General features: G+C 32.2%; 2 protein-coding genes and 1 long non-coding RNA gene across 4 annotated transcripts; all 3 read right to left on the reverse strand.

Moving 5' to 3' along the window:
- Positions 1-1311: 1311 nt before the first annotated feature.
- On the reverse strand, positions 1312-26958 carry LOC127734507 (uncharacterized). Of its 2 annotated transcripts, none has more exons than XM_052244416.1 (4): positions 26806-26958; positions 24275-24586; positions 23481-23786; positions 1312-1414 (listed from the first exon to the last, which is right to left on the reverse strand). In XM_052244416.1, the coding sequence occupies exons 1-4, from the start codon at positions 26864-26866 to the stop codon at positions 1407-1409; spliced, it is 687 nt and encodes a 228-aa protein (XP_052100376.1). In that variant the 5' UTR covers positions 26867-26958; the 3' UTR covers positions 1312-1406. The 2 variants fall into 2 exon arrangements, with proteins under 2 accessions (XP_052100376.1, XP_052100374.1); XM_052244414.1 differs by lacking the exon at positions 1312-1414 and adding an exon at positions 22528-22816.
- Positions 3157-3903, reverse strand: LOC127734511 (uncharacterized). The gene is made up of 2 exons (XR_007997636.1): positions 3804-3903; positions 3157-3468 (listed from the first exon to the last, which is right to left on the reverse strand). It is a non-coding gene; the product is annotated as an uncharacterized LOC127734511 (long non-coding RNA).
- LOC127734506 (single Ig IL-1-related receptor-like) lies at positions 7374-12401 on the reverse strand. Its single transcript, XM_052244413.1, has 5 exons — positions 12219-12401; positions 10541-10867; positions 10043-10183; positions 8335-8478; positions 7374-7821 (listed from the first exon to the last, which is right to left on the reverse strand). The coding sequence occupies exons 1-5, from the start codon at positions 12265-12267 to the stop codon at positions 7448-7450; spliced, it is 1035 nt and encodes a 344-aa protein (XP_052100373.1). The 5' UTR covers positions 12268-12401; the 3' UTR covers positions 7374-7447.
- Positions 26959-27473: the final 515 nt, after the last annotated feature.

Here is a 27473-nt window from a genome sequence, read left to right on the forward strand (position 1 = left end):
TACAATAAGAACAAAGACTAAAAATCAAGTGAAAATTATTGACTCATCAGATTTTCATGTCACAGTGGCAGGCAGGCAATATTTGTTGATTGATACTTTTAATATTTTTAAAATTGACAAGTTGACACATTTCAGGTAAATATTTACAGAAACAAAGAATGACTGTAATCATTAGACTTTAAAAAATGGCTTAAAACAGACATTAGCTGAGTGTTTACACTTTGCATTTGTGCAAGCTTTTCATTCAGACAATATTTTTTGCCCAACTGAAATTTCTTGAAAGTGGGAAAAAGGGGGGGGGGGGGGGGGAGCTTCCAGAAAACTGAAGTCATTTATGTGGAAAAATTCATTCATAGAATAAACCAGTTTCAATGTACTACATAAATCTGTTATACACTGCAGCATAATTAAATAAATGCAGAAAATTATTGAAACAAGGAGTCTGAGCAACATGAAAAAAATCAACAAATGACGGAGTAAAGCCTTCAACCTATCAACATTTTTATGTAAAACATATTAAAAATCCAGGAAACATCATCACACTTCATTGTCTGAATCAATTTCGTGGTTAAAAACTGGTAAAATTGACATCGTTTGCTCCATTTTGCAATGAAATAACGCCAAAAACGTTAGAAAAATGTTGAATTTTGACCTCCGGTTGAGGTATTTATTATGTAAACAAGACTCGAAGTGACGGGGATTTCTTTACATAGTCATGTGCCCATGTGTTTTTGGGTCACATTTATTTATATCTCAACCAATGAAAAGCTTTAGGATGCAATTGTGTCAGTTATTTCCAGACGGGGGTATTACCCGCGGTTTTTTGGAAACCAACGGAGGTAGTCTTTTGATTTATCATATTTCAATAACGAAGCACTTATTTTAATATATTTTTGGCAGTCGTGTGACAAAATCTATTCTGATGAAGATTAAACCGCAAATACTGTTGGATGATAAGTCGTTTTGATAAATTTATTGTCTGAATCATATGCTACGTTTTTGTTTACACGCTGATTACAGCGCCACCTCGAAATTTTTAGATTATGTCCCCTTTCCCGCGTGACCACCGGAAAGAACTCTTCAATGTCACTGGCTTTCCCACTGGAATGCAAAGATAAATGATCAAAATAGAATTCGAGATTTTTTTATTGATGCATATTTGTTTTGGAGTGTCAAAAATGTCATATAATAATTTTTTAACAACTATCTGAGATACTGCATGTACATGTATTGCACCAAAATATATAGGCATTATCCAACATGGTAGTCTTGACTATCCATTTTAAAAAGATTGATAAAGTTAGATTCATAAGTGGAATAAAAATGATTGGGAGTCAAAGAACTGTTCTGTATTTTAGTAGTCACCATTTTGATTTTATTACGCCATGTGGACTGGTAATGCACATTCAAAATTCTGAAAAGAATAAAGAATAAAATTAACTGTTTCATTTCAATGTATTACACAGTTTTCATTTCATCTGTGCAATACTTTAGCATAAAGAGTTGAGAGGTAAAGTAATGATTTTCCGTATCACTTGTATCAGAAGGACATCGCTTGGGCTCGAGTTAGTATTATATACATTGTAATATGAACAGTCATTAACATTGCCTTGCTATTTTGCACAATGTTTTCCTAAACTACATATTTGTTCACCACAATCGTATACTAATTATACTTAATTTTAACACAGAATTTCGTAACACGTTGTAGTCGGAAAAAAAATGAAATTATTAATGCCTTCAAAACATTTTTAAATCAATGCTGATCATTTCACTCGTAATACGACTAGTGTATCGGTATCATTTGTAATATAGAATTTGGTGTATTTTAAATTTTTATATGTAGTGTAGTTGTTTACACCCGTGTCCTTTCGGTCTATGGTTGATAGTTGTCTCATTGGTAATCATACAACATCTTCTTATTTCTAGATTGTGGTTTATACTTTATTGAAAATCTAAATTGTTTGAAACATTGAATCCAATTTCCACTTGTACTTGGGGGCCTCGGTGGCCGAGTGGTCTAAGTAGTTACTACTGTAATCACTAGCCAGTCAACACTGAGGTTGTGAGTTCGAACCCCGCTCGTGCGGGTGCATTCGACTCCAATCTTAATTGATTAGGATTGTCAGTTTTCCTATCGAAGATCGGTGGTTTTCTCCGGGCACTCCGGCTTCCTCCACCAATAAAAACTGACCGCCACGAAATAGCCCAAAAGCGGTGCTTAAAAGTGGCATTAAAACACCAAAAATCAAATCAAATCAGATCACTTGTATTTGTATATGTGACAAGCATGATTAACCACGAATGTAAGTATTGATTATAGTATGAAGTTATATATGATGCAAATTAAATTACTCTATACCTATTACTTTTAACCTGAGTTTGTCAACGGAACCTTTAAGTTCGCACATGTACAGTCCTTGGTCTGTAACTTGTAGATTCTTGATTTTCAAGTTGTATCTCCCATGATTAAAATCGCCTACCACTGACAATCTTGGTCTCAAGTTATCTGGAATATCGGCAGCATTTAATTGGTTCTTCCAGGAATAAACAGCTTCAGGTGGCGGAGGATTTTTGGCAGGGCCGTACCATGTAATGGTTCCATCTTATGTGCAGTTTAATTGATTGTGGAATTAACATGTCCTGTAACAGTTTGTTCTTCTTCTGCTGTAGAATAGAATGAAAGTAATTACACATCTCTATTCCAACCTTAGACTACAATAAAACATATATGTATACTAACGAATATGTATAAAAGGAGATATGGCTAACACGAATGAGACATCAAATCAACAACCCGAATGAACCAAAACAGTCATACTTCTTTCAAAGTCAGTGATAAATACGATAATGCTGCCTGAAAGTAACGAGTTTATTTATCATCTCATACGATTACTCTCTGTGGTTGTGATTAAATATTAATATATCAAAGCTTTAAAGGCCCTCCAACATATTGGTTATTGACAAAAAGATGACGAGAATTTTTTTTTTATATTATCAACCACAGAAGGATATAAAAAAATCCTTTTGTTATTTTATAGTAACACATTTTACAACCTTTTTTTGCATACTGTTTTTTTTTTCAGTTGTCATTTTTTTCAAATAAACTGACGATATCATAAAGTAATATGAGATGCAGGTTAACTTAATCCATACCTATTACTTTCAACCTGAATTTGTCGACTGAACCTTTAAGTTCGCACATGTACAGTCCTTGGTCTGTAACCTGTAGTTTCTGGATTTTAAGGTTGTATCTCCCATGATTAAAATCTCCTACCACTGACAATCTTGGTCTAAAGTTATCCGGAATATCGGGAGCATTTGATTGGTTCTTCCAGAAATAAACAGCTTCAGGTGGCGGAGGATTTTTGGCAGGGCTGTACCATGTAATGGTTCCATCTAATGCGCAGTTTAATATGATTGTCGAGTCAACATGCCCTATAACAGTGTGTTCCGCTTCGCAAAAGCCTAGATGTAAATACAAAACTTAGACTAAAGAATATACATATATATATATATATATATATATATATATATATATATATATATATATATATACTACCGAATACGTACTAAAAGAGATGTGGCTAACACCAATGAGACTGCAAATCAACAACCCATTTGAACCAAAATATTATACTTCTTGCAAAGACCATAATGCTGCCTGCAAGTAAGTACAATAGTTTATATCTGATCCCACTGATACTTTTTGTGGCTGTGATTAAACTCTAAAGTACTTAGTAATTGATGTGCATATTCATCTAAAATTTTGAAGCAATTCAAAATGTTACTGAAAAGCTTACCATAAATGCAAGACAAAAGTATCATCCATCTATAGATACACTGGTATTGAATTGCCATCATTGTTTATGAAAATGTTCATTATTTCTTATAATAATACGTTTTTATAACCTTTTACGCCTCCATACATGGATGACATGTGAATATCACATCCTGATAACAGCCTCGTGAAATCCAAAATCGTTATTTATATGCATTTGTGTTAATAAAACTTATATCAAATGACACAGCAAAGGATTCAGTAGAAGTTATTTTCATCTCTACATCCTTTGCTCGAAAGGTGCCATGGTATATTATCTAGCCTGGAAAATGTTTATTGAAAACAACAAAAGTGATACCAGTTTTCATAAAACTTCATTCATTATTAATTTTATCATATCATTTGCAAATAATGATGTGAATTATTGACATTGGTCATATGTTCGAATTGTTGAAGTTTAAAAAGGGAGGCCGAAGATACCAAAACGGAGGACAAAATGACAACGCCCTGGCATAAAAAATATAGAAAACTAAAGACTGAGAAACACGAATCCCATCAGATAGTGAAATAAGATTGATGGTAAAGCTGTTTAAAAGATTAAGAGTTAGTCAATGGGCTGATAAAGGACCTTGTTGAAACATACGTCCTTTGAACTGACTCTATCACAGTTGCATAAGTTTGACTTTATTTGTTGTGGTCAGACTAAATTTGCTGGTTTAGGTATGTTCCTCAGTAAATACAGGTATCCAGAACAAGGAAACAATAAACTATAATGTGTATCTGGATTTGTTTCAAAGAATATCTATCTCTAATCTATTACCAAAAACAAAGAGGTGGAAGATATCAACGGAAGAATTCAAAATCGAAGCTCGACAATCATGGCAAATAACGAAAAACGACAAAAAAAACCCAAAAAATGCTGTTTAAAAGAATTGCAACGGAAACACCACCTAAAACCGGGGAAAGATCAGCAAATCCTGCTCCACATGTTGCACACATTAAAAAAAAAGAGGACGGGATTGTGGTTACCATGGAACATGTCAGCCGTCATTTGTGAAACAGATATTCTATAACGGTTTGTGGTTATGACGCATATTTAAAAAAAGTTTATAGTCATGTATTACATTGTGTACTTACTTTTTTCTATTTAACTGTTTGGTTTTTAATTTTTTGAAGAAAAAAAAATGTTTTTTTTTCAGAATGGAAGTGGTAAAAATAGTTTCGTTTCCATGAAAAGAGGGGCGAAAGATAACAAATGGACATTCAAACTCATAAGTCAAAAATAAACTGACAACGCCATGGCTAAAAAAGAAAAAGACCAACTGACAAACAACAGTACACAAAACACAACATAGAAAACAAAAGACTGAGAAACACGAACTCCAACAAAAACCGGGGGGGGGGGGGGGGTGATCTCAGGTTCTCCGGAAGGGTAAGACCCTGCTCCACATGTGGCACCCGTCGTGTTGCTCATGTTACATATGACATTTGAGATTTCCACCCCACAGGCAAAGTCAGGACGTTAGAACTGTTGTGAGCTTAAATAAGGAGCACAGGCAAAGTCAGGACGTTAGAACTGTTGTGAGCTTAAATAAGGAGAACACTATAGCCTCTGAATAGCCTCCCTGCCAACACTTAAAGTGTACTGAATTATTTTCGTCACACATCAAGGTTGGATACACCCGAAGGATACAGCGGCCAATTGGAACATAAGGCAGGATAGATATTTCAACATCTTATTTCTCGACTTTTAAGAGCAAACATCTACTATAGATAGACTGATTTCATTTATAAAGAAGTAAATTAGACCGCAGATACTATGTGTTATAGTAGTCTCAGAGTAGACTAGACTAAAAAACAAAAAATCAGTTTGTATGTTCTTAACCTGTCAACAGTTGGCGTATGTCAAAGCTTTATGCTTTCGATATGGCAGTTATTTTTATATTTCTTTATTATTTATTCCCATATTTATATGATTCGCGCGATCGGGTCTATTGAGAGATTGACGTATTGTTAAAGCTGGGGTCACACATTCACGATTTTCACTGCCGTCCTTGAGAGGACCATTCCCGATTAAAATTTGTCAAAAGTCTGCTTGATCCTGTGAATCGTGGCTGGAAATTCAAACTTTAAATAAAACTTGTAAAAAAATTTATTGAATCACGACAACAATCAGTTATGTTCAGGAAGCGTCCAAATTTAAACGTTTATCCCGTTCTCAATTCGATTCTAATCCGATTTGTATCTTTCGCATGGTACAAAACGACCGAATTTGTCACGCCAGCGTCCCGATTCTACCGAATGAGATCCGACAGAGATCAGACAGTGACCAGACAGTGAACCGACGCTGACGGAAGATATCCGTTAGAAAACTGTCGCCATATTCGGGATGATCAGGTACTGTCGGAACGCAATTATATAACAGTCTGTTGTACCGCATTGCACACCGCTTTGTCTGGACTCAGTCGTATTGTGTTCTGTAATTGTCGGGACTCTGACGTGTGAAGTGTAATCCGATTGTTTAACTTTTCGTGTCTTAGTGCTGTTTTATCTCAAACGGGAGCCATAATCGGCACTGTGTGAACGCTGCATTAGGCACCTGTCAAAGATCATACCATAGGGAACATGTGTACTAAGTTTCAAGTTGATTGGACTTCAACTTCATCAAATACTATCTTGACCAAAAAACTTTAACCTCAAGCGGGACAGACGGACGGACGAACGGACGGACGCACAGACCGAAAAACATAATATCCCTAGGTGGGACATAAAAAGAACTTTTTCTAAAAATGGCAGACTAGGAGGCGTACTAACCAAATTAGAGTTTTACAGTCTTAATTGATCTTATCAAAATTATGTTAAATATTTGAGGTAGATTTTTAAATTAGGTCACGGCGTTAAAATCCTCAAATTTCCAATAAACTATGGACTTACAATTGAAAAAAATATAGGGGCCTTGGTGGCCGAGTGGTCTAAAAGTAGTTAAACTACTGTATGACTAGCCTGTCAACACTGAGGTTGTGAGTTCCAATCAGGCACGTGGCCACAAACTAGCGCAATAGTGCTGAAGTGGCGTTAAAACACCAATCAATCAATCAAAACAACAATTAACAATCAGAAAGGGGATGAAAACAGTATTACAGATTCAAGGCGAAAAAACGTGTGTGTAAATATGATATCACATCCTAATTGTACGGTAATGTTTTTTTTAAAGCCCGTACATTTAGGTCCATTTAAACCTGATAGATACTATATTATAGGAAACATGTTTCACCCAGCCACATAATTATGTGCATGTCCCAAATCAGCAGGCTCTTATTCAGTTGTTATCGTTGAGTTATGTCTGTCATGTATATGTGTTTCGTTTTTTTTGTTTTGTCATAAATCGCGCCATTGGTTTTTTTTGTTTCAATTGTTTCAAATTTTGTCATGTCGAGTCCTTTTATAGCTGACTTTACGTTGTGTGTTTTGATCTTTGTTGAAGCAGTGACATATAGTAGCTTAAATCCACGTCATTTGGACTTTGGTGGATAGTTGTCTAATTGGAAATCATACCACATCTTTTTTTATATTATTACACTGAATGCAAATGTGGTGCTTATCTTAATATTTGTTTATTCCTTCAATTTTTTTTTGTCATCAGTTTAATTTAATTAACTAAATCTTTCAAATCATGCTTCGTCTTAACAAAGACGAATTTTCACAACAGTCTGCACGATCTTTCTTTGATTTCTTTGGCATCGCTAATTCTAGTTTTTTCCAGAAAGAGTCTGCAGCCCTTTGATTGGTTCCTTTAGGCCACGTGATATAAGTTACGGATTGTACAATACATTTTAGAGTATCATCCATTAAACCTTGACAGCTGTCAAATTTATCCAGAAAAATTGGAATTATTTCATGTTTTGATTTACTGTTGATCATTTCAGTATGAGCCACTTCGTATTCAAAAGTGGTATAGCCTCCTTGCAAATATTCTTTGCTGATGATCATTATTGTTCTGCGGCTGTTGGCAATGGCGTCAATTATGTTAGCAGTGATGGCTGAAAAAAATAAATCTTATACTTTATATTCAGTATGAGATGAAAAGATTTAAAATTTGACATGGTTTGCTGTGGTGATGATAAGATTATGCATAAATTGGATCGCTAGCATTCATATTAAAAAATTACTATGGAGATATTTTTCATGGGGTTTTGTATTGCTCAGTCTTTGATTTTCTAAGTGATGATTTTTTTACTGATAATTTATTATATTTCATTTGTCGATTGGGTTGTTTATCCATCTTTGATTTTAAACTTTTGACTGGTCACCTTGCACTTTTATATTTTTTTTCTACCAAAGATTCAAGCAGGTGCTGATGGTATGGCTTTCTTTTAGTCTCTGTTATATTATTCATTGTCTGTATAGACTCCAGGCGATTAAGAGCTTGAAATAAGTGGTAGATAATTGCCATCTATAGATTTGAAGTGGGTGTGTGTGCTTTTAGTCTCTGACGCATTGATGTATATCCCATTTTACACCTTTATTGTATTCATAAAGGCTTATTAATTGACCTTTTCCTGGTAAGAAGTCCTTATGATGAATGCACAATTTAAATCCCAGTTGTTTTTCCAATTTAGGGTACAGGTTTTGAAAAACGAATTGGATATCTTCCTCCTCTGACTTAAACGATACAAATGCATCCCACAATTTAGAATCTGAAAAAAAAATTCCACACAAAAAAGTCAATGAACAATTATGTAAATTTAGAAGAGATACATTTTTCCCCGAACTTATTTCACATCAGACATTTTCTAAAAGTTTTGTAGTTAAATTACTTAATTTCACAGCATGAAGTTTAGGAATTTATTAACATTCTTGGCGTATTTTCAGATAATTCTTAATGAAAAAACCATTCTAGTGGAATTAAGACTATGCCATTATGTATGACCTTTGATGCAAATTTTACAAAAATACGTGATCTTTTCCAATTTTGCTTCAAAATTCCGTTCAACAGCAATGTGTAGCACTTAACACATTTTGATTTAATGATGAAATGATTGTAAAAGGTTTTACGCGTATATTCAAAAGCTAGCTTGCTGTGTTACGACTCATCTGAGTTTGTGTCGATGTTATTTGTTTTAAAGTAACTAGGAAGGACTTATTCCTGGTTGTTTCTTTAAAGTTCAGCAGCAAATGTATCGTGTTTATTCGAATCTACGTGAATAGATATTCACAACTGATCGACATGAAGTATGAGGAGAGTCATTATTTGGTACCTTGGTTGACAAAAATAGTATGTTTAGCAAATCTTTTCAAAATCATGTTGGTTTTAGAGATAAATGAATTATGATGATATGTCATATAGATATAAGAAGATGTGGTATGAGTGCCAATAAGACAACTCTCCATCCAAGTCACAATTTGTAAAAGTAAACCATTATACGTCAAAGTACGGCCTTCAACACGGAGCCTTGGTCATTTTAGTGCACACATGTTATTTGTGACGCCATAAACATGTGCCAATTGAAATATTAAACCAAAAAACACTCATTTTTATATAGATTTTAGTAAGCTCAAACATGATCGACATTACCCAAACAGATAATTGAGTCACATCAAGATCTTTATATGAGACATATAAAGCTTGTTGTAAAATATCTATTCAGGAAATACTGGAGCTCATGATCATATCTAAACATTTATGAAAAAACCACAAATTTGAAGGCAAATGCACAAATTAAAATTCAGATCCGTTATTATTAACTTAAATTGCACCGAGTACCCAAATTGTAACTATTATGCAAAAAAGCAGATAAAATCTTATAGGTTTTCTTAGAGACTAAACAATTCGGTTTTTTTTATCATTTGACATTAGGCACGTCTTTCAACATAGCTTCATATACATCTATAAAATAATCACAGAATGAAAACTGTTGTCGGTTTCTTAAATGAACGTAGGTGAAAACAACTGTCAAAATAGGTGCAATTTGGGTACCTTCACGTTAATTGATATCAAGGGGCACATTTGTATTTTCGATCTTTTAACACAAGGGGTAAAACATAACCTTATTATATGTTCCCTGTTATACAATATAATCTTATTTTGCTTCTGTTTGTTGCTAGGGCAAGAAATTTCAAGAGAATAGAAATGCTTATGTTAAAAGAAATTGTTAATATGGGATGGGGGGTCGTGATGTTTTGTTATTACTTTACACCTTTATAATTCTTTTACATAGTTATCTGTTATCTGCATTTAAATATGAATTTCTAAATACTTGCCGTCATCTTCAACCTTCTGAAATTTATGTGCTATTTGCAGTAGAAATATTGGTTTCTTTTTCTTCAGAGTAAGAATCGTTATGATTAACAATACAAGAAGACAACAAATCGAAACGAATACAATCTTTTTGCCAGTGGAAACTGCAAAGATAAATATTGTATCTACAGCACTTCATACAATTTTACATTTAAGTATGGAAAATCAATGAGTGAATAAAAACGATTACATCTTATCGCAGAAAAAGCATGTTTTAATTTTTCAAAAATTTATTTGAAATACTAGTACAGTGCGTTGGCGTCATTTAAGATGGAACTGAGAAAAATAATAGTAATAAAAACAAAACACACGAATATGTATATTAAGTTGCTCTTATAAAAGCCATTCATCACATATTTCTGAACATATTTGGAAACATCGTCAAACAAAGCTTACGCGGGTTTTTTACGAGCGTATGCTTAACCCTAATGCAAAAAAGTGAAATTGTGTAGATATTTTACCTGGTTTGTCATTGTTGATAACTGTTAAATGTGTTGATGTAGTGCTGTTTCCAGTAACCCCAGCTTCGTTTGTTGCCGAACATATATATAGTCCATTATCACTTAATTCCAATTTTTGTATTGTCAGTGATGGTTTTTTTGGAGTGGCCTTGCTGTATTTAATAATATCAGGTTTAAGGAGTATATAGCTTCCGTTTGATTGATTCAGAAAATACCAACATACATGACTGACAGGACTGGTTTTAGAGGAAACAATACAACCTAATGTTACAGAACCTCCGATCGTTCCAACATAGCTTATCTTAGATACGTCTACGGTTAAATCTCCTAAAAAAGCGAAAAATAAACTGAAAGGATTTTATCATTTACAAAGAATTTCAATCTACAACACATCTTACTTTTTGATTTTACTATTTAACGTCTTATTACACTACAGGGTTCTCTGAATTCAATCAAAAAAGTCTATCTGAAAAGTAACATTAATTTTCTGAGTACATTTATAATAAAATGCAATTTGAACAAGCTGTAGAGTGTTGCAACGAAAACCCTGTTGGATTTGAATAGTAATTGACGAATCAAAACTGATTTATAATAATAGACAATTGTCTACAAAGAATATTGATTAGATACTAGTAATAATGAGGTTCTAAATATACTGAAAAAGAAAAATCAAAAAAATAGATTTGTGTTTACAATTCTGATTATAAAAATTACAAATTTTTTGATATTGTAGTAATCTCCCCCAGCACTGGTGTACGTAATTAAATATTCATTTCGATCAGATGCTTTTTTTATAAAAATAAGGAGATGTGGTATGATTGCCAATGAGACAACTATCCACCAAAACTAAAATGAAGTGGATGTAAGCAATTATAGGCAACCGTACGGCCTTCAACAATGAGAAAAACCCATACTGTATAGTCGGCTATAATAGGCCCCGACATGAAAATATGAAACAATTCAATTGAGAAAACTAACGGCTTAATACATATATAATTTTGACTACTGGAGAACAGCGATTCCCTCAGTCAAAGCTGTCAATAGTAATTTTTGGCTTCTCCTTTAGGTCCTGTTTGAAAATGTAGCCTTCCATGTAATCATTCATCATTAAATATTAGAGAATACGATTGTGATTCTTCCTAAGGAAAACCCAGTAAAGCTCTTCAAATGCTACGTTTGTTAGATTTATTATAAACAGCGTTATTCCAGTTATAGACGACATTTTGGTTATTTGTGTTGTTGGGTTGCAATCATGTTGACGCATACCACACAATCTCTTTTATTCACATCAATGGTTTCCATCATACACATGTGTTTATATTTTGACTTTTCAGTCGCTCACACAATGAAAAGAGTTTTGACTCGTTGCACTCAATCGCCAGAAATGGCTTTAAATTCAAACTATAAAACGTCATGTTCACATTCTTTTTTAATACATAAAATTAAATAAATCAGACAGTTAAGTTTTTTTTTTATTGTTTCACATAGTGTTGTCCTTTTGCGTTTAAACTCTCCTATACGGTAAGTGTCTTGATAATTGCTGAGGCTAAAACTATAAGGTTTAAAGATCCTTTAAATCCTTGATGCCATCAACGGTTAATAAATTACCGTTTGCAAAATCGTATTTCAGTTATTTTATTTCAAATAACTAGATTATAGTAATTAACTTAATCCATACCTATTACTTTCAACCGGAATTTGTCGACTGAACCTTTGAGTTTGCACATGTACAGTCCTTGGTCCGTAACCTGTAGTTTCTTGATTTTTAGATTGTATCTCCCATGATAAAAATCTCCTACCACTGACAATCTTAGTCTCAAGTTATCCGGAGTATCGGTGTCATTTAATTGGTCCTTCCAGGAATAAAAGTACCATGTAATGGTTCCATCTAATGAGCAGTTTAATGTGATTGTGGAGTTGATATGTCCTGTAACAGTATATTCATCTGTAGAAAAGCCTGAAAGTAAATTTCAAATATTTTGTTTTCAAAATTAAACTATATATGTATAAAAAGATATGTAGGTAATATCAAAGAGGCAGCAACTCAAAAACACCATTTGACCAAAACAAACATACTTCTCTCAATGTCGGCGGTAGTAACAGTATTACTGCCTGCATGTTAGTTGTCTTCCATATCACATATAATAACGTACTAGGTCTGTAATTTAACTCTGAAGCAATTGATGTGCATGTTCATCTCACGTTTCAAGTATCTACTTCTTAAAAATGTGGAAAAAACTGTGCTTACCATAAATGTAAGAACAAACTACCACCCAGCTATATATATACTGGTATTGAATGTCCATTTCTGTTTAAGCAATAATTTCTTATTTTTTATGATAGCCAGTTTTCTTTTCTACCTTAAGCGCCCCCATACATTGAAGACCTTCAATTTCACGTCCTGTTTATATATAGTCAAGAACATTTGTACATACTTATTTATATGCATTTGTGTTAAAAAAAACAACAATCAAATGACATAACACATGAATCAGTAAAACGTATTTTCTTCAGTTAATCACTGTTTTTATATATTCCCTGATGTAATATCTGGACAGGAAATTCTTGAGGGAACAGACTGATTGAAACCAGTTTTCATTTGCAAGAAATTTTCAAAACAAATGTCCTTACAAATTCACTGAATTGAATTACTACCGATATTGCAATGATAATCGTACAGTGAACATGTTAATCGGATCGCATTGATCCCCATTGAGCACGAAATAACAAATACCACAGATAAAATCAGATGTACATCTTTTCTTGACTTTGGCAGTTTTGACAATGAAGGTCGGTTGAGAACTAAACATGTATTTCAAGGTTAATGACAGATCTGTGATAGTCCTTGTTACAAAAGGCTGCATGGATACCCCATATCCTTTCTTTTCTATGAATAGCTTTTCTGTGAACATATTTCACACTTGTGCTAAAGTTTACAGCGTTATAGCTACTAATTTTTGATATTCTATCCATGCTAGGAAAGGAGAGAGTAGTGATAAAATGTATTTTGATTCACTTCATGTTTCTTCATTTAAATTAATATAACAATACACAAATCATTTAGCATTATTTAAGAAACAAAGAGATGTCTAAATAAGGAACCGAACTTCTTTAAACTCATCTTTGTTTTGTATTTTATAGATTTAAGTGGTCCGAGTTAAACACTTTACGTGCACATGACTATACAATTTGTATTTCCTGTAGTACGAGTGGTATTGTCATACGATAAGATGCAGTCGCGTAATGACCTTTTGAAGAAAAGTGAGTGATTGGCTCGGGTTTTTTTCTCGAAAAATGCAACACGCCATTTCTTTAATATTAAATCTATTGTGAATGGTACAACTCTAACATCAGAAAAATTGTTTCATAGCACGTCATATTGCATCTTCATACTTTAATCTATTATGAATAGTGCAAATTCAAGGTTAATACGAAAACATATATCAGTAGACACAGATTTTTACACTACGTTCTCTTTGTTAAAGAAATACCAAAATGAGGATCTAGCTAAGAAGCCTCAACAACCCTTCCGATCAACAAATACAATAGGAAGTAGACAATGCTAATATACACTTATGATTGTTTTCTGTACACTACTATTCCCCATGCACAACTGAAAGTTCGAATACATCGTCACATCCACACAAATTAGAATCAAAGTTTCTTTCTCGTTTTAGGTCATGAACAATGTTATTTTGTAAAGAACAGCACTGATTCCAAAAACTAATACTACGAATATGATATAATTAAAATGCTTGACTTTTTGATCGATAACATTCTTGGTGAGTTTTGTGGATTGATATTTTAAAAGACGTCGTTATTCCAATGGGTACTAAGTTTGCAATAATTCTTTCCGACTTGTTTATATACGAATACGAGGCAGAATTCTTACAAAACCTTCTTAAACACGAAAAGAAAAAAAACATTTTGCAAAGTCCTTTCATTTCACTTTCTCACTTTTAGATACATGTATACTGATGATTTCCTGTTACTCAATAGCCCACATTTCTGTGAGTGTTTGCATCTCATACATCCCATTGAATTTGAAAGGATAGTACCAACCTAGAAGGTCTGCTTCATATCTTGATCTTTTTCGCAATATTGACACAGATGGACGACTTTAAACTAGAATTTATGACAAATGTGACGATTCCAACTTTTCAATTATCAACTAATCTTTACTCTGCAGTAACATACACTAAAACCCAGAAAATTAAAGCGAAAGAAGCAACGAGCAGTTTACCTCCAAAAAAGAGTATTTATACTGCAGCACGTCTTAACATCATAAATAGAATCGTTTGAATAACATTTTAGTTTAAATTCAATGAGAACTTCATTAGTTTATAAGTGGGTGGTTTACTCAAAACAATATAAAAATAAGTGGTATGATAGCCAATAACGGTTGTATAGTCTGGTATGCCATACATGCGTTTCGTCTTCATAAGACTCACCAATAGCACTCGAATCAAAACAGTTATAAAGCCAGATCAAATATAACGAAGTTGAAGATCATTAATAGCCGAAAATTCCGAAAAATTATAAACCATACCCAAAGAACACGGGAAACAATATCTATACATTTCAATGTCACTAATTGACCCTTCAATAATAGTAATAGTCCATAATACTCAGACATAAAAGGATCCCAGTTAAAAAATGTGAAACGAGTAACATCTTGATTAAGTCATTAGCAAAAAGGTAATATTTATTTAGGAAGACGAAACAGCATTATTCAAGAAGGCTTATGACTTAAATAAAATCGGCCAATATACTGTAGGGATTAACCATGTTTGTAAGTGTTCTAACTGTTTTGATTATAATAACAATTCAATTATCCTCTCTTGAATTGTAAATGATGAATCTGACTTTCCTTTCAGCATGTAATCGTGATTACTTTGAAATAACTTAGTTTTCTATGTGGTATATTGTTGAATTGTTTTTCCTTTCCTTGTTTGTCTTTTAGCATTAGTGGTGCCTGTCTTTATCGACTTGTTAGTTTGATTACTCGACTTGGTTTTCTTCTTCAATTTGAAATTAATCAAAGATTGAAAAATGTACATACATAACAATAAGTAATGATTCTTTTGAAGACACATATCCTGCATGCATGCGTCTGTTTATAATCGTAACCATTCCACTGCTAAAAGTTCATAAATACATAAAACACCTGTCTAATTAACCAGACTTATCAAACAGGTACAATAAACTTTCCATGCATGGTAACAAAAAATAATAATCGCAACATCGTTTTCACAGAGCTATATCCTTGTGTGATTTCTATAGGTTGAATGGTAAAAGTATTTTCTTCTACTTGTAGAAACTATCTTTAATCGTATTTTAGTCTCATAAAAAGAAAAAGAAAAAAAAAAGAAATAGTTTTATTGTATATAATATTTTAGTCTGATACTCTGTGTAATCATTGTCTAAAACAATTTATAAAATAAACGGAAATTATTAACAAAATCCCATATCTCAATTTAAACATTACAGTTTTGTTTTTATTCTATTGAATTTGTTACACATAGTCAATCAATAGATTGAAAACTAATGTGTTATGTGAAACACGTAGGACTAAAACTTGGCAATCTATGGAACAAAGTTTTATGACATTATAAAATGTATGTATCACAGAAACCTGTGTAAAAATAGACCTACACAGAACTAACCTCTTTAAATAAAATATAGGAGCAAGACAAGGGGATAATCTTAGTCCCTGCCTCCTTAACATACATATATATTTAAATGATTTGCCAAACTATTTTGACAAAACATGTGACCCAGTATCATTGAACACACACCCCTTAAATATTTTAATGTATGCTGATAAGGTAGTTCTTTTATTATCATCTGAGCAAGAACATCAAACTTTTGTTAATAAATTATTTGAATTTATAGTAGATTGGAAAATGACAGTTAACACCAAAAAGACCAAGGTTCTTGTATTTAACAAATCAGAACGGCATAAACATATTACAATATCCTTAGGAAACCAGACTTTAGAATGTGTACAGAACAACACATACTTAGAAATAAATTTTTCATCATCTGAGAGCCTCCAAAAGGCAAAGAAAGAACTGAATAATAAAGGAATGAAAGCCTATTCCAAATTAAGGAAGACCTTTTTACTGGAAAGCACATCTGAAATTTGGGGGTTACATACAATCTAAGAAACAAAAACATATGGATAACTTTATTTCTAAAGAAACAGATGATCTTGTACTAGAGAAAATCCATACTAAACTTTGAAAATTTCCACTTAGAGTTAACATAAAAACATCAAATGTTTAAACCATATTTAAGAACAAATTAAAAAAAGACAGGCAAATAATTACAAGATTTAGAACTAACTGTCATGACCTTGAAATTGAAAGAGGAAGGTATATTGTTATATAAGCTGAAAACATAAAGTGTAAGCTATGGAAGAATGCAGTTGAAGATAAACTACATTTTCGTTTAAAATGTCCTATTCTGAAAGATACAAGATCTCATCATCTGTCTTATTTAATTTTTAGATTTAATTTTTTTTTAAAGATATCTGATGAGATGAAATTTGTTTGGATTCTTTCATCTGAAGATTTGTTCTTATCTTATTTGAAACTTATCTAAATGATAGAATATCTCGAAAAGTGAGTCATGAAGGTTTATTTTTTTGGCATATTTCGATAGTGCATATCAAAATTTACTTGGTTTCAAAATCTTAAGGAAAAAAAACAACGAGGGATCTTTTGTGTATCGCATCTATGTATTCATGTATTGTTAAAACAGTTGAGCAATGCAGGGTGAAGTAAAAACATATAAACTTATGCGAACAAAATCTTGTTAATATTTCTGATTAATTAAATGCAGCATTAGATCAAATACAAGGCTGTCATTGGTCAAATGACTCGAGATCGCAGGAAATGTTGACTGCTGATGACATTAAAATAATGAAATGTCGTCATGTATATATAATCAGAATGGTCGATTTGTTTGGGACATTTTCAAAACGATAATGTTAGTAACATTTTGCTGAATTTTAAAAAAAAATACTGAAGAATCGGAATTGTTGTCTCATTCGTAAAAAACACTATTTGATTATAATTAGTTTTCAATGCACTCCTATCCTCAACTTTATTTCATGATTTTCGCTGCATAAAATGTTATTTAGAGACTCTAAGACAAAATAAATAAAAACATGAGAACATTTTCTATTGATTTGGCATCAACCAAACAACACAAGCTCTTTAAAGCTATTGACTGAATATAAAAACATGCCATACAAAATTGATAATGATAACAACATGCATTTCATACACATCGAATTGCGGACTTTATTTTAGAGTAATTTTCAAGAATAATTGAAAATTTCTACTAAAATCGTTCTATGCATTAACGCTATAAATATTGATAAATAAAAGAGAAAATCATGATACAAATTGGATACTACTAGTAATAAACAATCAAATACTAACATATTTTTGGGGTTTGATATATTGATATTCTAGTAGGCAGTTGGTATTACAATGGGTACAAATTGTGCACTAGAACTAGCCGACTGGTTTCTGTACTCTTATGAAACATAATGCATACAGAACCTTCTCAAAGAAAAAAAAAAGAAAAAGCATTTTACAAAATTCTTTAATTTCACTTTCAGATATATTGATGATGTCCTCTCACTTAATAACCCATATTTGAAAAGGTGATTACATCTCATATATCCCAGTGAACTTGATAATATAGATACTACTGAAAGTAGAAGGTCTGCTTCATATCTTCATCTTTTACTCGATATTGACACTAATGGACGACTTCAAACTAGCATCTATGACGAACGTGATGATTTCAACTATCAAATTGTCTACTCCCTATTTCTCAACAGTATCATAACCTCTGTTACGTTGTATGGCGTTCTACATATCTCAGTTGATACGTTGCGCGCGTACATGCTCACATTATGCGGACTTCGTTATCAGAGGTGTGCTCCTTACACAAAAACTGCTCAAACAGAGTCATAAGGAAGAACGTATGAAATCAACACTACATATGTTTTACGGTCACCACCACGAATTGGTATATCGATGTATTACAGTGAAATAGTAAAATTTCTGTAATTTCCGGGATTTTGTATTATCACTGAACTGATTAGTGATTTTATAAAATCCCTGATTTTGACTGAAATAATTAAGACTTTTTTTCACAGATTCCCTGATTAAATTCAGTAAATTTGTAAAAAAAATTACTCTTTTTGATTTAAAAATTTTAATAAAAAAAAGTTATTAAGATTTTTTTTCAAAGATTCCCTGATTAAATTCAGTAAATTTGTAAAAAAAAAATAACTCTTTTTGATTTAAAAACTTTAACAAAAAAAAGTTATTAAGATTTTTTTTCACAGATTCCCTGATTAAATTCAGTAAATTTGTAAAAAAAAATAACCCTTTTTGATTCAAAAATTTTAATAAAAAAAGTCTACAGCACTTACACAAATGAGCAATTTTCATCAAACAACTGACACACTGTAGAAAAATGGCCCATGCACATATGTTTTTAAATCAAGAGCAAACTTACACACACAAGTTAATTTTTATAATTGAGGGAAAATTAAAATGTAACATATGGAACCGGGAAAAAATATGAAGAAATTTTAAAACTTATTCCTAAAAGCCACAAAAAGAAGACACAAACAAGCTCTTATTATTACCTTGTTCGAAACTAAGTTAATGTTTATTATATAGTGCTTCTGTAATTTCTGAATAGTATAAACCTATTATAATCAAATATAAAGACAATACATTGTAGTGATTGCCGTTATGATATGAGAAAAAAACATATGGAAGATAAGAAATTGATTCGTTTAGGCTATGTGATCCAGTGGCAAATATTACATGCATATCAGAACGAGAGCATCTTATTGTGACATGAAAATTGATATATAAAAAGCAAACAAGTGTTGTATTGTTAATTTGCAGCCTATAAAAGATATTTCTATCCACAAATGAATAACTGTAACAAAAAAGACAATTTAGAGGTATAGGTAAAAATACTTTGCTTTGGACTTGCATTTCTTACTTTGGTCATATCTCAGATACTGTCTTATACATGTATTCTATCAGAAAGTCATCACACTTTAAAAAAGTTTCTATACTTTAGATCAAAATAAAAATAAAAATAAGTAAATTGTAGTCTTAAAATCAGTTCATATGCCTATAGTTTATAATCACTGTACAATAGTTTTAACTAGTATTATTTATTAAAAATATATTTCAAAATCATTGGTTTAATTGTACTAAGAAAAACACATTTCTAATATCATGTTTAAACTTGTAATCAGGGATTTTACAAAATCCCTAGCAATATTTTTTGAAAATTTTCAGGGATTTTACAAATTCACTGAAACTGTTAGTGATTTTACAAATTCCCTGTAAGAGATACACTGTGTCGGTGTCTCAATACATAGCGACACGTTTTCGTTGTCTCAGATCTTTAGAGTCCAGTATAGTCGTCTGATCTGTAATTTTACTGAGTGTGTCCTATTTTAACCGATTGTAGAATTACATTGTGGGTGATGCATGCATAGCAGGAGACGATTTCCCTGTCAACGCACCCGGTCTCACTCCATTTAGAGGTCATGTAATTCCCTCAGTTTTTGTTTCTTACATGTACCTTGATTGATTTCTTATCAATCGATTTACAAAACTTGAACAATGGTAAGCTACTGTCACCTTAATTTATCTATTTTATGCAAACCTATTTTTTAACCTGAGGGTCCTACAAGCCGAGAAGTATGCGTGCATCGGAGTTGGTGTAGGTAGCATATGAATTTTGTTCAGGTTGTTTTTATCTATTACTCTTTATTTTAGGTCTTTTTTTGAATTTAGCTTTTATGTTTTCATGAATGAATGAATTTCCAAGCCTTAATCAATGAGCCTTCTTAAAAGATAACCCAGGAAAATCCTTCAAATTCTACTTATGTTCCGAACAGCATTTTAAAAAATGTGAAGGTCATTGCTTGATCGTTTAAACACTCGATAGTACGAAGCAAGCACAAGAAGACTACATTATTGAAACAATCTCCAAATAAAATAAGTATAAATTTATAGTGTTATTTATTTTCTCAAAACACAATTAAGTTTATTTAAGAAAGCAAATAACTGCTTCATGATCCTTATATTTACGCTGCACTGTGTAAATTTGGCCTGTATCCTTTGGCATTGATCTTGTTTCAATATTTTTGGGAAACCATTGTTTGATTGCATAGGCTAGTTAAGTAAATAAACTCATCATAGATACCAGGATTAAGACTTTGTACGTCAGACGCGCATTTCGTCTACAAAATACTCTTCAGTGACGCTCGATTCAAAAAAGTTAAACAGGTCAAATAAATAACGAAATTGAAGAGCATTGTGTTTAATCCTTTCTTATAATCCGTACAATGTCACTGCTACGCAACGGCCAGTATTATCAGTTGCTTACCGAGGTACGTGAGAGTCTGACTGAATTTCAGGACACAAAAAAATGCTCGATATCCATAGCCAGTGTGTGTTTTATTTAGACACTGCAGTAGACTCCCTTCAAGAACGAAAAATTACAAGTAAAAACTATTAAAGACAAGGATCCAATTGAAGTTTGGCTTTTAAACCTAAGAGCTTCATGACTAAAAAAAAGTCAACCTGAGACATCCTTGACAAGGACCTGAACTCTTATATATGTATATGTATATAATATACTGAAGTTCAAAAGTGAGTCAATCACCAGTCTGCCCAGTTACGTTGAAAACTTAATGTAATCCAGCAAAATCAGTCCAAGCGTATTGCTAATTTCTGGAACAGAATTGTTTAAAGTGTACCCCCATTTTTATATTGATCCCTGCACCAATAGCAATTGTTATAGAATTGTTTGATTACTGATGAAATTCTGAGTTTGTGGTTGATAATTAAAAAAGAGGAAGGACAGGGCCAGTGCGACTCAATACTTTACCATGGTCTGATCTAAATAACATGATGTAATGTAAAAGGTTCATTAAGAACAATCAATATGATGAACAATTTTCAATTTGGTCTTAGTACGTGTTCTTTATCAATTTAAGGCCTAGGGCTTTATTCTAAAAAAAGGTAGATTACTACAATTCATAGTGAACAGCAGCTTACAACTTGAAATTTACCTAATTTTCACCAAATTACGAAACAATTTTTTCCCCGAATTCCCGTTGCAGAAAATGGTGTGCTCGAGTCTGAGACAATAGAAAAGACTGGAAATTTCAATATGAAAAAAAGGAATTATGAAATCTGATTTACGATGCCACATTTCTTTTGACTATATCAAGTGGCAGTAAATCATTGTATTATATTTCATATTGGTAAAAGTGTTTAAACATATCTCACAATTGTTGTAATGGTGATATTTGTTATGAAATTATTTCGTGAGTTGTGATAAAGGATCTAATCTTGTACTAGTTCAAAAAAGGGAAAAACCTGTACGCATGTTTTTTGCTTAATAGAAGACATATTCTACACTGAGATTAGCCAACCTGTCTTTGTTAAAAAGCCAAATACTTATGTATATAATTAAAAGAAACATCATAATTTACTCTACCTTTAACATTTACTATCAAATCATCGAATTTTTACCGAAAGAAAATGACGAAACAAACTAGCTATAGGAACTGTGCATACTAATAATTCATGCAGCTTATTACCACTAGGGCTAGCATATTATACACTGTCATTCTAGAACAAAGCAGCGTATATTCATTTGATACTGACACATCAGGTTCTGAATATATATGACATAATTGCTACTGGACTGCACCCGTAAATAAACCAATTAGACATAATGCATATGTCAAGAGATTCGTAGTACAACATTACATCATTGAACGTACCGAGATCGGATAATGGTGTCATTCTTCCCGCTCATCATCCAATTAAACGTGCCTATTCAAAAAAACTCTTTAGAGCGACAGACGAAGTACATTTTGAATGCAAAGATAAATGATCAAAATTAAATTTGAGATTTTTTTATTGATGCATATTTGTTTTGAAATGTTATTTACAGACAACAAAAGTGTCATATGATAATTTTATCAACAACTATCTGACATACTGCACGTACATCTGCTACATCAAAATATATGGCATTATCCAACATGGTATTCTGGAATATCCGTCTTAAAAAAGATTGATAAAGTTTGATTCATGAGTGGAATAAAAATGATTGGGAGTCAAAGAACTGTTCTGTATTTTAGTGGTCATCATTATGTTTTGATTACACCATGTGGACTGGTAATGCACATTCAAAATTCTGAAAAAAATAAATAATAGAATTTACTGTTTCATTCCAATGTATTACACAGTTTTCATTTCATATATGCTACGCTTTAGCATAAAGAGTTGAGAGGTAAAGTAATGATTTTCCGTATCACTTGTATCAGAAAGACGTCGCTTTGGTTCGAATTTCGTACTATATAATATGAACAGTCATTAACGTTGCCTTGCAATTTTGTAATCTATTTTCCTAAACGTCGTATTTGTTGACCATAATCGTATAATAATTATATTTAGTTTTAACACAGAATTTCGTAACATGTTGTGGTCGAAAATTATTTTTAAATATAAATGCCTTCAAAGCATTTTTTATTCAAGGCTGATCATTTCACTCGTAATACGACTAGTGTATCGGTATCATTTGTAAAATAGAATTTGGTGTATTTTTAATTTTTATATGTAGTGTAGTTGTTTACACCCATGTCCTTTCGGTCTATGGTTGATAGTTGTCTCATTGGTAATCATACAACATCTTCTTATTTTTAGATTGTGGTTTATACTTTACTGAAAATCTAAAATATTTGAAACATTGAATCCAATTTCCACTTGTACTTGTATATGTGACAAGCATGATTAACCACGAATTTAAGTATTGATTATAGTATGAAGTTATATATGATGCAAATTAAATTACTCTTTACCTATTACTTTCAACCTGAGTTTGTCAACGGAACCTTTAAGTTCGCACATGTACAGTCCTTGGTCTGTAACTTGTAGATTCTTGATTTTCAGGTTATATCTCCCATGATTAAAATCGCCTACCACTGACAATCTTGGTCTCAAGTTATCCGGAATATCGGGAGCATTTAATTGGTTCTTCCAGGAATAAACAGCTTCAGGTGGCGGAGGATTTTTGGCAGGGCCGAACCATATAATGGTTCCATCTAATGTGCAGTTTAATATGATTGTGGAATTAACATGTCCTGTAACAGTTTGTTCTTCTCCTTCTGTAGAATAGAATGAAAGTAATTACATATCTCTATTTTAACCTTAGACTACAATAAAACATATATGTATACTTACGAATTTGTATAAAAGGAGATATGGCTAAAACGAATGAGACATCAAATCAACAACCCAATTGAACCAAAACAGTCATACTTCTTTCAAAGTCAGTGATAAATACCATAATGCTGCCTGCAAGTAAGGAGTTTATTTATCATCTCACACGATTACTCTCTGTGGTTGTGATTAAATATTAATATATCAAAGCTTTAAAGGCCCTCCAACATATTGGTTATTGACAAAAAGATGACGAGAATTTTTCTTTTTGATATTTTCAACAACAGATGGATAAAAAAATCCTTTTGTTATTTTATAGTAACACATTTTACAACCTTGTTTGCATACTGTTTTGTTTTTTCAGTTGTCATTTTTTCAAATAAACTGACGATATCATAAAGTAATATGAGATGCAGGTTAACTTAATCCATACCTATTACTTTCAACCTGAATTTGTCGACTGAACCTTTAAGTTCGCACATGTACAGTCCTTGGTCTGTAACCTGTAGTTTCTGGATTTTAAGGTTGTATCTCCCATGATTAAAATCTCCTACCACTGACAATCTTGGTCTCAAGTTATCCGGAATATCGGGAGCATTTAATTGGTTCTTCCAGGAATAAACAGCTTCAGGTGGCGGAGGATTTTTGGCAGGGCCGTACCATGTAATGGTTCCATCTAATGTGCAGTTTAATATGATTGTCGAGTCAACATGCCCTATAACAGTGTGTTCCGCTTCGCAAAAGCCTAGATGTAAATACAGATCTTTATTTAAAACTTAAACTGAAGAATATACATATATATATATATATATATATATATATATAACCAGTCTAAAAGAGTACAACATCACCAAAAAATGACAATAAATTAACAAATGTAACTATAAATATTTCGAATAACAGATATCCTTCATCAGTATGAGCACGATGTAAAATGAATCAGATAAATCTATTCTGATTATAAACTATAGCAATCTTGAATTCTATACAATAAAAAAAGTGAAACAGTTTCACCCGAACATCATATGTAGAGACGCTAATAAATTTTTTTAATTTCCAAAAAACGACTCAAAGACATGCCTAAAATGAAAATAGTAATTAGAGATATGAACTGGCACAACTCTAAAATTCCAAAATGACGTCAGTTAAGATGTTACAACAACTGCGTGTAAATACATTCCCAAAAAAAACAGCACTGATCGATATAAGCTGGTAAAATATGACAAACAGAGGCTGCGTATTTATCATTCCAAATAAATAGCAGTTTTATAATGAAAAGAAAAAATAATAGTAAATTTGGGCTAAGGTTAAAAAATTGGACGTGGATGCGTACTTGTACTTCCCTACCAAATGAAAAGAACCCTGGTATTTAAACTAGTAAAATTCAAAAAATTCAAAAGAATCCTTAAAACTGTAAAAGTCAAGTAAGGAAGCCGGAGTAACTGGAAACAAATGATGTCAGGAAAATGAGTGATGGTAGGGACAATGAGTGACTCATTCTATGTTTTTTCATTTATGCCCTCTGGGGAAACTGTCCTTAGCTTTCTTATCCAAAACCTTTCCCGAGCAAGTCTTTCGGCCCTTGACCAACCCTCGTTGTGGTCTATGATTGTGATTGTAAGGTTTTTGAGGATCTCAAATGACGACTTACGGGGAGGTCGGGCTTGCAGGTGTAGTCACTTCGATGACCATTCATGCGTTTGTTGAATGGCTGTTCTGTCTCGCCAATATACTGCATGCCACATCGACACTGAAGAAGGTATACAACATTCTGTGTTTTGCAAGTTACATTACAAAATATAGTGTACACAGACCCAGTGGAGTGGCAAGTAAATGTTTGAGTATTCAGTATTTGTTGGCCAGTCAGACATCGTCTGTTTGGATAAGAAAGCTAAGGACAGTTTCCCCAGAGGGCATAAATGAAAAAACATAGAATGAGTCACTCATTGTCCCTACCATCACTCATTTTCCTGACATCATTTGTTTCCAGTTACTCCGGCTTCCTTACTTGACTTTTACAGTTTTAAGGATTCTTTTGAATTTTTTGAATTTTACTAGTTTAAATACCAGGGTTCTTTTCATTTGGTAGGGAAGTACAAGTACGCATCCACGTCCAATTTTTTAACCTTAGCCCAAATTTACTATTATTTTTTCTTTTCATTATAAAACTGCTATTTATTTGGAATGATAAATACGCAGCCTCTGTTTGTCATATTTTACCAGCTTATATCGATCAGTGCTGTTTTTTTTGGGAATGTATTTACACGCAGTTGTTGTAACATCTTAACTGACGTCATTTTGGAATTTTAGAGTTGTGCCAGTTCATATCTCTAATTACTATTTTCATTTTAGGCATGTCTTTGAGTCGTTTTTGGGAAATTTAAAAAATTTATTAGCGTCTCTACATATGATGTTCGGGTGAAACCGTTTCACTTTTTTTATTGTATAGAATTCAAGATTGCTATAGTTTATAATCAGAATAGATTTATCTGATTCATTTTACATCGTGCTCATACTGATGAAGGATATCTGTTATCCGAAATATTTATAGTTACATTTGTTCGTTTATTGTCATTTTTTGGTGATGTTGTACCCTTTTAGACTGGTTATATATTATATTTTGTAGTGTACTGTATCATATTTATATGATCCATCGCCCTGTAAGATTTATCGTTGGCTATTATTCAGTCATTATATATATATATTTATATATATATATATATACAACCGAATACGTACAAGAAGAGATGTGGCTAACACCAATGAGACTGAAAATCAACAACCCATTTGAACCAAAATAAACATACATCTTTCAAAGACCATAATGCTGCCTGCAAGTAAGTACAGTCGTTTATATCTGATCCCATTTGATACTTTTTGTGGCTTTGATTAAACTTTAAAGTAATTGATGTGCATATTCATCTTAAATTTAAAAGCAATTCAAAATGTTACTAAAAAGCTTACCATAAATGCAAGACAAAAGTATCATCCATCTATAGATATACTGGTATTGAATTGCCATCATTGTTCATGAAAATGTTCATTATTTCTTATAATAGTACGTTTTTATAACATTTTACGCCTCCATACATGGATGACATGTGAATATCACATCCTGATTACAGCCTCGTGAAAATCTAAAAATCGTTATTTATATGCATTTGTGTTAATAAAAACTTATATTAAATGACACAGCACATGATTCAGTAAAAGTTATGTTCATCTCTACATCCTTTGCTCGATTGGTGTCATGGTATATTATCTAGCCTGGAAAATGTTTCTTGAAAAAAACAAAAGTGAAACCATTTTTCAGAAAACGTCAATCATTATTGTTTTTATCATATCATTTGCAAATAATTTTTTTAAAAAATTTCATAAAAATCCATAGGCCCTCAATTACTACTGATATTGCTATGATGAACGTACATAATTCATAGAAATGATTCTGTTGATCGTATAATCCCCATTGAACTTGTAATAAAGGTTTGTTGTAAACTAATCATATGTGTCTATGTAGATGACATTGTGTCGTAATTCAGAAAATGCAATCAAATCTTAAATGCTGAAAAATGATTAAAGCATACAATTTAAAAAAATGGGCTTATTTCGAGTTTCTTCTGAACCAAAACAAA

The sequence above is a fragment of the Mytilus californianus genome, unplaced genomic scaffold (assembly GCF_021869535.1).
Source record: "Mytilus californianus isolate M0D057914Y unplaced genomic scaffold, xbMytCali1.0.p SCAF_3, whole genome shotgun sequence".
In the NCBI taxonomy this organism is placed as follows: Eukaryota; Metazoa; Mollusca; class Bivalvia; order Mytilida; family Mytilidae; genus Mytilus; species Mytilus californianus.